The following is a 13,612-nucleotide window of genomic DNA, read 5'->3' on the forward strand; positions in this document are numbered from 1 at the left end:
TATGTCCATAAGAACCTCCTTGCTTAATGCTAAAGGGCAAGTGAGGAAAACAGAGTGACTCTCATGCTGAAAAGATAACTTAAAAGATGAAAGCTTATAATACATTAGAGACTTACTCATATACAGCGTGAAAAACTACATTTGAGGAAATCAAATTACTTGAGGAAGCAGGGAAACAATCAAGATAAAAAGTCCCAGCAATTAAACTCTGCTTACAGTGTGGGGTAGAGAAAAAAAGCCCAGAATAATTTACAATCACTGCTGACCCAGAGGGTTGTGGTCTTTATCCAACACCTGTGTAATTCCTGTCGTTGGAAGGCAGATACTCTCTATCAGCTACCATGAACAACTCTGAAGATAGTGCTAAACTGCAAGAATCCCTGTGGATAGACAAAGCCCTTGGACATCTGTCCTGGACCGATGAAATTAATCTGAAAACATGTCAAAGATCTCAAGCAACAGAAGGTGAAAATTCAGATCCTGAAGTTCTCTCTACTATATGTCAATGTATTTTTTGGAACCTTAAGATTTCTTGTCTCTTCAAACAGTGTTAAAGTCCTCCTTAAAACCCACTCTGGCCTAGATCTACAATGCAGCTCAGGATTTGGACAGGTAGATCTTTTCTTCTTGTGAGCAGAAAAGATCTTCAACTATAGTCAGTTTTTGCAGCTGCTACACCATTCTTATTAGCTGCACTGCAATGAGATATTTTAATTTATTTTCTTCTCCAAAAAGAAGAACAGTGACAATTTCATGATCAGACTACAACCTCAAAATTGAGGTTTACCTGAAACCTAAAAGAAATCCAATCAAATCCATCCAGCTCCTACTAGCACCTTGAAGCCAGAAGTCCACATTAGGAACTAGTGTCATCAAGGATTAAATGAGGAAATTGTTTGTTTCATTATCCTTAATTTCAAAATAATTCAATGATCTGTATTTAATACTCACTGTGCAGCTATTACGAAGGGCTTCAAATTTACGCTGGATTTCATCTCTATGTGCCTAAAGGAGGTAAGAAGTTAATCATCAATTTTTCATACATTAGAATTCGAGAATGCTGTTGCTAAACAAACTGCAGAACAATCTACCAGCAAGCAAAGTTTGGAAGGCAGATGCTGCAGGCTATGAAAGCACTTTGCAGTGGCAAAGAACTGATTAGCAAAAGTCCCATCCTACTTAATCAAAATACACTTATGCTCCCAGCTCTGAAGTGCTTTAGGAAAATGTACAAGCTCAAGAATGGAATTATGTAACAGGTTCCATCTGAAATGGCACCAGAAGACTTGCTGATCGCATGTTAAGTTTTTACATTCTTGACATTTTAATTTGAGTTGGTTTTACTTCCATATCCGGATTGGTGTTTCATAGAAAATAAATACTGCATACAATTTAATGCTTGCAAAGAAAAAACTATAATGATGTATAATGCAAGCTACCCCAAACAGCTCTGCCAATCTACCTGAATCCTACCATATAGTCCCATATATAAGCCTGAGCCTCTCTAAAAAGCAGTGATAAAACATAATAATCAATTCTTTGGAGGACAGCATCTAAAGTACAGAAAAGTTCAAACACTCATTTTAAAGAATGCAGTATTGCATGCACCATTTTATCCCCTAATTTACAAGCAAAGCATGACAAAGCAAAAAGTTCTTGTTTCAGCCTCATGGCCTCTCTCAAAATTCAGAGTGATTTAGTAAGTGTCTAATGGCATGTGCTATCTGAAAACTTAACAAACGAAAGGTTACTGCTGAAGCACATCCAGCCACCTTTCTTCATTCTGAAGATTTTCCTTAGAGCCAAGAGACTAAACAGGAAAAAAAAAAGTTCAGCAGAAGTCAAATATGAGAGCTTAAAAGCTATCTTACCACAACAGGCAATGTGAAAAATAAAAGTATGCAAAAAACTCCATGACAGGAATAGTCCCAACCCTACTGGGCTGGACTGTCTACCAGCAGCTGGTCCAGCACTACCAGTTTGCCCCATAAATTGGAGCAATAAGTGAGTGAACACAGGTCATGAATATTCATCTGTTTCACTGCTGGGTAAAGATCCCAAGCGCGTTGCCAGCGCCCTGGCAGCAATAGTGGCTGTTATGCAAAGCTTTCAGCTGGGAAGGGACTGCCTCAGTTCTGAGCAAAAAGGAACCTGATGCCATTTCTATTCAGTTATTCTTAGGCCTCGATGCTGCTGCTGTACTTGCCCAGCCTGTGCCCACTTTAGAACTGAGGGAATGGTTCTGCCATTCATCTGCCCAAAGCAGCAGCATAATACCAGCGTCCATATCAGCTGAGCCCACCTCCCCTCCCAAAAACCAGCAGTGGCAGCAATATTTGGAACAGTTCTTTGATTAAATGCCACTGGAGCACAAGAATGCACATTTTCAACACTTCCAAATCACAGGATTTGGAGGTCATTAAAGGCTGCTACTCAAGGGGGCGGTTAGCTGGTAGCAAACTTTCTACCCGCAACCCTGGGAACCTTTTGTGAAGGAAATATTTCTTAGAATCAAACAGCTTGAAAGCATCTTTTTGTGCACAAGAAACAGCAACCAGCAGCATATAATCTAGAACTCCATTTACAGGGGGTTGGGGTGGAAGAGGGTGGCAGGACTTGAACTTTGTTTTCCTTTCTATCACTCACACACCTCACCAGACTGCAAGACACACATGACAATTTTTTAATGAAACAAGCATTGGAATAAAATTATGTATTAGAACACTCTCCCTAGGAATTTGGTGGGGTTTGTTTTTCCCCTGAATAAGTATCCTCAAAGCAGGGTAACTGATAAGAAGAAAAAAAATCATCAAAACATTTATGACCATCAAGTACTTTCAAACTCATGAGCTATTATTTAAATAAATCACAGAGTTAAATTCCTAACAATACCAATTTCAGATGCAACGTTCACCTCAAAACAAAAGTAATAATGCTCCATTATTAACAAGCCATCAGTCAATTAGCAATGAACCATCACTAGGAAGTATTCATATGGTTAAAGGTAAAATTTGGCACTTTAGCCATTCACGCCTTTATCAACACAAGGCACAATTCATATCCATTTCTGAAAATTAAAAATTAGATCATATAAATTCCTTTTAACCTCTTTATGAAACATGCACCTACGTAATTCTAGTGCGTATCTGCAGCTCACAGGACAAGTTTCAGGGCTCACCGTGAGAGCTTGAATCTCCTCCTCTGCCTCAGCTGTGGTCTCCTCCAGCTCAGTCTTGGCCTCGCGGAGCTGGTTCTCCAGGGCTGTCCGTGCAGCCTGCAGCCCAGTGATCTGGGATTCCCGCTCCTGCAGGGTCAGCTGCAGCTCTGTCAGCTGCCTCTTCAGCTCCAGCTTTTGCTCTTCATGCTCTAGACTAACCTGAAGAAAGACAAAGTAGCATCCAAATGTAAGTTACTAACAAGGATGTGACAGGCAATCTAGTCTCATTTCAGAACCCAATTTAAGATGCCATTGCCATGTCTATTCCAAAAATCACATCCTGACAGACTGCTTAATGCACTGAGAAATCAAGGACACAGCTTTGTCTCCTCCCTAAAACCTACTGGTTTTCTTGGAAAAAAACAATCTGGCCTTTTGAAACAACAAGGGCACAAGAATAGTTCCAGCTGTAACTCAAACATATCAAACACTGATAGAAAATGTTGAAGTTTGTAATGAACTTTCTTCACTAAAGCTGAGTCACTAAGGATCTTTATTTGGGAATCTCTGAGTATACATTACATACATTTTGCAATCAACTTCCATGTTTCATCTTCCTTTCATATTCCTCTTAAAGAAACCCACCAGCTCATCTGGCTCTGGGTTTACCTGAATGGCTTCTGATGAAGGTTTTCTTGCACAAACAGGGATAAACATGTCATTCCAGGGATAAGAAAAGAACAACTAAAACAGATCTCAGTGTTCAGAATCAATTCCAAACCTTAGCACCTTCATCAGGCTCCCTGCTATCCCAAGGGAATCTGTCAGTTGTGCTTGAGATGTGTGACAAGGCTGTCAGAAATCTTACACTGGTCTCAGTCAGCTTCTGGCCAAAGAAGGACAGGTTAGTTGTCAACAACCTTAGCTGAAGGCAAGATTTCAGCCTTAGCTGAAAATTAGTGGATTGAGACTGGAGAAGAATTTGTAGATCCAAACTAGTTAATACAAAATTTAAAAATAAGCACAGCTCACAGATATTTAAAAGTGTATATTTTCATATTACTGTTAGGTTTTCTTTCCAGCAAACTCTGAAAACGGTGCATGAAGCAGCAGGTTCCTTTTTTGTTACAGCAATTCTGCTGTGTCCTTTGCTTTCTAAGCTGTAGACTCCAAGGCTATAGGTTATCTGTTTGGTCATTGTACATTGCTGGGCTATTATTCTCTACCAGACAATATTATAAGGGTACTGTACAAACAAACAGAAACAGAATTCTGAAAAAGCGAGATGACCTAAAAGCTCAGATTCAGGATGACAAGTCCTTAATACTTATATTTATCTCTTTCTAATTAAGTTTTTTTTGTTTTTTTTTTTTAAGTTACTAATACACTTTCAAATATGACTACAACAAGTTAATTCTAGTTCGCACTGTATTCACAAAATGGGATACATTTAAAGTTTGTTGAGAGGGATTAGACCCATGTTTTCACCTCTCTCAGCCGTGTCTCCAACTCCAGCAGGCGGTTCTTGTCAGTGTGATCTTGGTGACTCATCTTTTCCAATTGCTCTTCTAATTTTCGATTCTGGGCCTCCAACTTTCCAGCTTGTGTTTCCAAGTAGAACTTCTGTTGCCTGAGCTCTGAAATCATCTCCTCTTGGGCTTTCCTGATAGGAGAAATGCACAAGTGACAAACCTGAAATGCCCTTAACATATGTCCTTCCACTGGGGTGAAGCAAGGAAGAACACAAGTTTCTTGTTAAGAGAACAGTTAAGTTTATTGCTAAAATTCTACATTCCCAGCTAAAAATAAAAAATACTAGTGTACTCAACAGCATGTGCCCAGAGCACTAAAAATCCATATTTGCCAGTTGCACAGACAAATGAATCTTGCAGAGGATAATCTATAATGCTATTTAAGATACAATTCATTCTTCTCATTTCATCAGTTCCTTGTCACATGTTTTTCTATAGGGGAAAAGTAAATTCCAGGAGTTGCTTTCTCACAGTATATTTACATGAGATAAGAGGAATCCCATGCTTTAGGACTGGGGGTAGTGTGTTCAGGGTAGTTTTGCTGGGGGCTTTTTTTCACAAGTTGTAATGGACATAGAACTTGAACTACACTGAAGTGAAGATTTGCTGCCCCTGATCAAAGCCTTAATCCACAAACTGAACAAAAACAATTACTTGTTCTCATAAGAACTTTGAGAGCTGGCAATTATTAATTATTACCATTTGAAATGGACACCCTCAAAAAAAAAAAAAAAAAAGGGGTCTTTCTGCATTATTTGCAGTTCCTGGAATTGTGTTATCATGCACTGGAAAATTCAGCCTCCTAGAGTGCTTTCTACTTAGAAGCCTCACAAACCTCTACATATATTAATGAATTAATATTTTAAGGAGTTCACTGTGAGATAAGCTGTTATTAATCCTATCCCAGAGAAATTATGTGGGTTGCCCAAGATCAAATAGGACGACTTAACAAAACTAAAAATAGAATTTAAGTCTTCTGACTCACATTTCTGTGCATTGCAAACAAAACCACCCTTTCACCTTCTCTGTTTTTTTAATTTACCTCTACAGATTATTGTCAGCCAGAACTGCCAAATGGTGTTATTTCATTTCCTGCTGTTTACTGGGCTATCTTCTCAGGAACCTGATAATCATTGGTTTCCTCACATACTGCTGGAACAAAAGCTTGCAGAGCTCCCCTCTTCTCTGAAGAGTTTAATCACTAGCTCTCCTCTTGATGCATGCTCAGATTAGCTGCAGCTTTTGTGGGTTCAAAATGCAGTCCAACAACAATTTATACATTTTCAACAGCCCAATTCACAAAATAAGCACAAATTCATTAACTATCTGCATGCATAATTAAGCAATTTTCTCTCAAAATGTTGCTAATTCTGTACTATCTCCTACCAATCCTGCAAAGTTCATCATTTGACAATATGTCTGTCAATAATCTATTTTAAATTGTGTGTTAAAGTATTGCTATATGTTTTTCTTGTTTTCTGTGGCTCTCCAGTCAAGGATATGGCTCCCAGAGGATGCTCTAAGTTCTTACACTCAGCTCAGCACCCATGACTGAGGCACTCAGTCTTTCATACACTTCCCAGTTCCACCTTAAGACATTTCTGTTTTATTTCAGACTGAAGGTAAGTTATGGCTTTTGCTGCCTCAACAAACTCCCTGGGTGATTAACTGGAGGTCATCTGGAGCATTAAACAACACAATTAAATTCTTCAGTTATTTCTGTGAACATTTTTAGCTGCTCAGGCTAAAATAACTTGCAAGGTATTTGAAATGCAATGAAAATTGGAGCCATTACATATCTGGAGACATAATGACCATAGAAAAGGGGTGAAACCAAAAGCAAGTCTTTGCCAAAACTTGTCCTTGTCTGATTCTATTCAATATTAGAGGTGAATCTATCCAAGTGCTTCACACAAAGGCACTGCCTGATGTTGGATCAGGCAGCTGATGGACATTGAAAGCTTTGTGCAAACGAAGCTGGTGAATCTCTGAACTCACTAAGGGCAAATTCTGTTTTAGCCCTGCCCTGCAGGATGTATCAAACAATCCATGCCTATTCCTACACTTGAAGTAGAACACCTCTAAGTCATTGATGAAGGAAAAACATCATTGTAAGGATAAGGAATCTCAGCTAAAGTCCACAGAAAAATAAATTTCGGGCAGACAAAAGGATCTGAAACAGAACAACTCAAAAACATGCAGAGAAATTCTTGGCTTAAAAATCTAGTGTTCCTCCTTGTCTTCTCATCCATCAATGTTTGTGAGTGAAGGGTGTTTAATGTTTTCAATTTCAAAACCATGTGTCAGGGGAACTGAGTAAACTATAAATCTATTAGCACTGTTTATGTTTAAAGAAAGAATATGTGCTTCTCCAGGGGTATTTTAGACATAAAATTATTAGTATTCATTTAACATATTTGGCAAACCTACACAAATCACCTGCCTTAGGAAATGCTCCAAAGTAAACACTGTAATACAAACCAATTTTCCCAGTCATGTTTGAGAAAACACAAAATACACAGCGAGCCCCAACTATTTGAAGAACAAAGCATATTTTTGAAAGGCTATCACTGAAAAACAAGCAGGGAGCACAGCAGGCCTGCAAAAAAGAGCCACTTTTACACGGTGAATCAGAGAATCAATTCAATTGGAAAAGCCTTTAAGGTCATCTTTCTGAGACCTGTTCTGCAGTGACAGCAGCTGCCACACTTACATGTTCCTCTGGGTAAAGAGGCTGCTATTTGCTGCCAGCTTGTTGGCCTCAGACAATTCCACAATTCTCTGCTCCAGTGACCTGATCTTCGAATCCATTGCATTGATCATCTGAAACACGGCAATGAGCATTTGAGACTGAGCAACGCGAGCAGTTACTAAAATAAAGTTTATTAAAAAGTCTGAACTTTTTCCAAAAACAAAAAGAGCCAAAAGAAAACTGATCAAATGGCCAAAATGAACAACAGATGCAATTACTGGAGCTATTTGCAGCAGCTATTTTGTACTGCTTTAATGTTAGGAAAAAGCAACCATTATCAAGGCACAAAACGAGGGGTACCCAGCAAGCTGCATGGCTTTTTTAAGGAAATATTCTTGGAGATACTCTGAATTTAAGAAAAACATGTCTTTTAAAATTTGTATTAATCAATTAATTTCCTTCAAAGCAGCTCAGCAGCACTAGAGGACCTCAAACAAGATTATCTTGCTTGAAATCAGCCTTAGAAAGCTACTCCTCAAACAGCTTTGATTTCCAGATCAACACCACATACCGCCTTTTGTTCAGCCAGGACTTTGCATTTCTCACGTGCTTCTTCTTCATGTCTTCTGAGCATATTCTCAAGTGCTTCCTTATCTGCAAGATCCTTCTTCATCTGATTTTCCAACACCTAAATGAAGACATTTCTTTTGTCTAAATTATATCTGTTTCACTGGGTAAAGGGCAAGCAGAAAGAAAATCATCAATATAGATTTATTTTTTTGTAAGCAATTGGTTATATCTCAAGCAAAATTAAATCCATGATGTAATTGCATGAAATCCATGGAAGAGCAAACTCCAAAAAGAGCACTCTCAGTTATCTCTGAAGACTGAATTTAACAATAAGATTTTATAGAGATATGGAGATACTGTAGATTTTTTAATTATTATTTTAAGTCATATAAACCGTGTTCAATAACTGTTCCAACCTAATACAACAGAAAACAGAAAAGACTCTCTACCCCAAAATGTACAGCAGAAGAAATAGGAAAGTGCCCATCCTTTGGCTGCCCTACCAACATGGCTCACAAGTAATTTTTGAGTTCCACAGGTATGGATGAGAAGGCAACTGAAATCACATGAATTCTTCCAGTCAGTGACAAAAATCTAACAGCAAAGTAAAAAACTTCTTTTTGTGGCATAAATAGCTGCCATTGGGAACAGGACTAAAGTAATGAATTGCTACATTTTTCTAGAAATGCATGTCATGCATGTATGACCAGAGTTCAGTTTTTAAACTGAAGGTCTCTTCCTTCAAAGACAAGTTTTTCAAAGGCACAAATTCTGGACAGCACAGGATACTTTTTACTTTTCCAGTTACAAAAACCCCACGTCCTGTTTTATCCCTTTGAACCTCTTTCACCCAGCTTCCTGATTTCTCCTATTAAACCCTACATCATAGGGGCCCATAATACACCAGTTTTCTTCTTATTTTTTTTCCAGTGCCTATCCTCTTTCCCAGTTTTAATAACACCAGTTCTTTCTCAACATCTGCATCTGCTTTCTATCACTCTCCTCTCATTACTGATAACCACATGCTCTGATCTGACAGCAAATCTTCTTACTTCTCTTTTTTCCTTCATATTTCTCCCACAGAAATTTATTCTCTCCTCTTAAGTACTACATCTCTCACATTTAAGCAAAAATGTAGAATTAAAGTACTAGATAAATGTACAAGATAAAGACTGTTTCTACTGAGAATAATTTGTTCTTAGCAAAGATTCTTACAAAATGCATTTACTGGCTGTCATACTGCAAGTTCTTTAGAAAAATCCTTAGCCAGTGCACATACTCCTATTTGCCAGCTTGTTTTTCCTAATTTTAGATGGTGTCTATTTCTAACTGTTTGTTAATGCTACCCTGGAAAAGACAAAAACAAAGTGGGTGGATTCTGTGGCTTTTTGGCAGATGTTCCAGCTCCAAGATGGAAGTTCAGAAATGGTTTACTATTTGCTGCATTTAAAACTTGCAGGTAGGCTGAGTGAACACCCATAGAAAATCAGTGGGAACTGAAAGCTTCTTCAGGGTGTGAGATTCAACAGCATTAACTAAGTATTATTTAGTCAACAAAAGTCAAATTACAACCAATAAATGCCTTCCTGTAGTTCTGGCATCAAATACTACCTCTCCTAATCCAGTGCCACAGATAAGGTACAATGGCAGAAAAAACAGGAGAAAGCTGATTTCGATTCCACTAAGCTCCCTCAACATTGCACCAATGGTAACAAGAAGGCAACTCACAAGACAAAGCAATCAGAACCTAAAGGCAACTGTTTCTCCCTGAACTCATTCTACCCACAAAAGCTTGTAGGAAGATGATAAGATATTTTTACTTTGAGTTTCTCCTCATAGAATTGCTCCTTCTGTTTCAGCTGCAACTCCAGATGTTGTGCTGCGATCTGAGCCTCACGGTGCTTTTCCTCCAGCTCCTAAAAGCAGCAAAAATTCACATTCAGACACAAGGAAATGGTAGGTGCTGTGAGTACATGTTAGACAGGTACCAAACATTCATTCTCTTTTTTAAGGCTTCACTCTATAAAAATCCCAAGTCCAGGGCTGTCATGGTTTAAAAAAAAAAAAAAGCATTATGAGACCTGAACATTATCAACCTTAAGTTTGCATATTGCTGCTGACCCATCTACTGCAGAGTGGGAACACTGCTAAGGACAAAGATTTCTACTTCCATGGTAAGAATCTCCATCTTCCAGTAAAATATACCCAAAGATAGGCCAAGGACATTTGGTGAAAACACAGTTATAAACATTTTATAGCTGCAGTGGCATCACAGGAAGTTCAGATCTATTTTTATCAAGGTCTCTCACTTGTTTTCTTACAGCAGACCTCAATAACGGGGTACTGCTGTCTGTGCTTTTCATTTTGCATTCAGAGGGGGAATAGCATTTACTTTGCTGTATTCCTTGGACAAATGTTGTCAGAAATGCTATTTATAAATGGCTTCAAAAATGAAAAGTACAGGATGCAATATATGTGGTGGAACATATCAGAATCTTTCTAGCCTCTTTATTTCATATCAGATAGTTTCAGCCATGCACAGTAAGGACTTAAATAATTTGTATTTCAGAAATTAGCTGTTTCTGCAGTCTGACTATATTATTTGGGGCCTATCCTGTAATCACCTTTCAACAGGACACCTCTCAAGAGCCAAGCATACAATGTTATGTTCATTTATTGTAATATTTGCCATTCCCAGAATTTCCTTAGAACAGGAGCAGGTCCAGGCTTGTCATTCACTACCATTGGGCTGACTCTTGCATAGACAAGTTCAGGTACTGAGGTGCATCTGGATCTCCTGTTTGCCCTCATTACTGCACAGCACAGGAAAATTTCCTGATATTTGTGTGTGTTTTAGTCCTTTTCATAGTATTTGATATGCTTTTTCCTGATCCTCCTCATCTTGAAGACATTTCCCCATCTTCCTCATCTTGAAGGCTTTTTTTGCTCCAGTAATTGCATAGGCCTCCTTTTCCAGAAGTGAGAAGCAAAGAGGAGGTTCACCAAAAGTAGGTCATCGACAGTGCCTAGTCCCTGACACTCCTGCATGGAATGGAGATTGCTGCTTTTTGCAATTGAAATATGTCTCCCAGCAACAAGAGGGACAACTCACCTCCCCCAGAAACCCACACGTTTCAGGTCCTGGCAGAGAATCAGACAACCAGATCAGCAGCAGCTTCAAAGCTCCCAGCATCAGACTGCTCATATTGTAGCAGAAGCTTCACCAGTTCCTGCAGTGGCACTTAACAGCCAGTGTGGGCTTAAAAAGGTAATCTCTTACCATTCCTGCTCTCACTCAGTATTCTCTATGTAGCACTGACTTTGTTATTGGCATCACAGCAATTTCAGGCAGGAAGAAGTATCTTCTCTAACTTGTTCCTTACTTCTTCATCAGTTCCTTACAGATGGATGAGCAGGTACTTCTCAGGCACTGCCACATGAGTGAACATTCAAACCATATGCCTTTATACAACAATTTCCACCTTATTCTAAGCAAATCTGTATCTTCAACTCCCTTCTTACTTCTCTATACCAGGAAAAGTCAAAAATGTTTGATGAGACAACTTGAGGGAAGGTACAGGGTAGGAGTGGGGAAAAAAGAATACCAGTACCCTGTGCTACCAGATCAGTTGCAAGGGACTAGGAAAGACTCTGTAGGATTATGTCTTCAATGCCTGTTTGACTTATAAAATATAAAATACTTTTGTACCTCTTCAACATTCTGTCAGGACTCCATGGAAACTATCTATAAGAAGAGCTAAACATATCCCATGGTGTAAAACAATTAGTCGATATTTCTGCCTTCCCTTCCACTTTCTCCTCCACAGAGAACATAATCAAAACCAATGAACAATCCCCAAATATACACAAGAGGCTTATGAAACAATTCAAAGTTTTACACTATTTCTAAACATAAAGTTGGCTCTGTGCCCAGCACAACCATAGTCTCCCACTTACCATGCACTCCTGCTATCAAAACAATTTGAAAGAAGCAGCACTACTAAAGAACCGATTCTACCTTTTCTTGACAGTGCTCAGCATTCTGATGCTAAAGTCTGTACACCCAGAACAAGCCTGGGTCATCTGTTGATTCCAAATATCTTTATTTTCACATCTCCATTTGGCCTTCCTTAGGTGTGTCTCAGCTTGGGATTACTACCAGTAAAATGTAAACCTTTTCTTCCTCATATTGGCAACACACAGAGAATATTCATGAGGAAGGCAAAGTAAATTTAATTACTCCAGTATTAAATTATGTTTTCTGTCCCAGGAAAGCAAAGTTATTAGAAACACCCTCTGCTTGATCCACCAGAGACTGACATACTAACTTGGCTTAATAGTTTTAACCAGGAGAAAAACAAGAAATTGCCAACAGAGAAGTTACGTGGGTGCAAATGGTTTCCTAACAAATATCTTTGGAGATGAACAGTTTGGATGACTAATTTCTCTCTGCTTCAAAATGTAAGCATTTCTAATAGATCTGACCTCTAAATTCCTCTGCTATTTACTTTAAAAGAGATGTTTTTGTTACTGCAGTAACTTGCTATCAGAATGTTTTACCTCTGACACAATCACTAGGTAAATAATTTAAATATTACTATGTTGACTGAAAGGTTTTCCCACTGAGATGACTCCAGTTTTGAAGCACTATCAAGACTAAAAGCACAGGAATGAGTTTGTACCTAGAGGTGCAAATAGTATTTGAATGCTTAAGCTTTCTCCAGTATGACTGGTACAGGAAAAAAAAACCTTTATTCAGTAATTTCCACCTTATTCCATGCAATTCTGCATCTTCTGATTCTTCCCTACCTTTTCTTACAAACTCTTACCCTCTAAGTTTCATTTTCACCTCTGCTCACCAGAATTTTTTCTGCCATCTGTTGAATCTGTTGAGATTTAGTTTGAATATCTTCTTTTAGGCGGTTTTCTCTACGTTCCACAGTCTCTAATCTCTTCACTTGATTCTCCAGGGAATGGCGCCGTTCCTGCAGAGCAATTATGAGCTGCTGTTTAGGCCACCCAACTCTGCATTAGCACAAAGCAAGGAGTAGTTTCTAGAGAAAACAGGCTGAAGCAGTCAATATACGGCTGGCTTTCATATTTTGAATCCTTATCACACCCCAAAATCCCCCAGGCTAACCACACATCCTTATCGACTCATCACTGAAAATAAAACCCCTCCGTTTTCCTCAAAGAAATATGTTTTTTAATTAAAAATGGATTAATGTCTAACAAGTCTTTCCCCGGAAGAATTACTACAGGAATACACGCTGTTCAGAGCCACCCAGGTGAGGGTTCCTAAACTAAGACATATCCCAATAACTAAATTGCTCCAGACAGACACTTTGCACTCACCTCTGCTTCAAGCAATTTTTTCTTCATGCTTTCATTAGAATCTTCCCTGTTCTGAAGTTTCTCCAACTCCTTCTCAGCTCTCTCCTTTGCCTGACGGATATTCTGCAGGAGCTCAGTTGCCTCTGAACTGGCTTTCACAGCCTGAAGGTCAAGAGAGAAGAAAAAAAGGTATTATATGAAAAGCACACACAAAAATTTGGTGTGTGAAAGGTTCAGAACTTGAAGATGGTCAACATTCTCAATAAAACCACTACAGAACTTTGGTTTAACAGTTTAAATTAACATGTGCAGGAGTCCAAATTTTAA

At 38.7% G+C, this 13,612-nt stretch overlaps 1 protein-coding gene across 15 annotated transcripts in view; it reads right to left on the reverse strand.

The window, feature by feature from the left end:
* CIT (citron rho-interacting serine/threonine kinase) overlaps positions 1 to 13,612 on the reverse strand; it is a 68,219-nt gene that overhangs the window by 24,247 nt on the left and 30,360 nt on the right. For 14 of the 15 annotated variants that reach the window (XM_088064849.1, XM_088064848.1, XM_088064859.1 and 11 more), the window contains exons 17-24: positions 13,307 to 13,447; positions 12,811 to 12,936; positions 9,772 to 9,867; positions 7,953 to 8,069; positions 7,403 to 7,512; positions 4,646 to 4,820; positions 3,179 to 3,376; positions 952 to 1,005 (exon numbers count right to left, since the gene is read on the reverse strand). In XM_088064849.1, the coding sequence (XP_087920975.1) occupies positions 952 to 1,005; positions 3,179 to 3,376; positions 4,646 to 4,820; positions 7,403 to 7,512; positions 7,953 to 8,069; positions 9,772 to 9,867; positions 12,811 to 12,936; positions 13,307 to 13,447 (1,017 nt within the window). The remainder of the gene's footprint in view (positions 1 to 951; positions 1,006 to 3,178; positions 3,377 to 4,645; positions 4,821 to 7,402; positions 7,513 to 7,952; positions 8,070 to 9,771; positions 9,868 to 12,810; positions 12,937 to 13,306; positions 13,448 to 13,612) is intronic. The other variant, XM_088064856.1, reaches the window with a different exon arrangement.

This window comes from Pseudopodoces humilis, chromosome 20, assembly GCF_049639895.1.
Source record: "Pseudopodoces humilis isolate 2021_Gansu_Grassland_sample_001 chromosome 20, ASM4963989v1, whole genome shotgun sequence".
In the NCBI taxonomy this organism is placed as follows: domain Eukaryota; kingdom Metazoa; phylum Chordata; class Aves; order Passeriformes; family Paridae; genus Pseudopodoces; species Pseudopodoces humilis.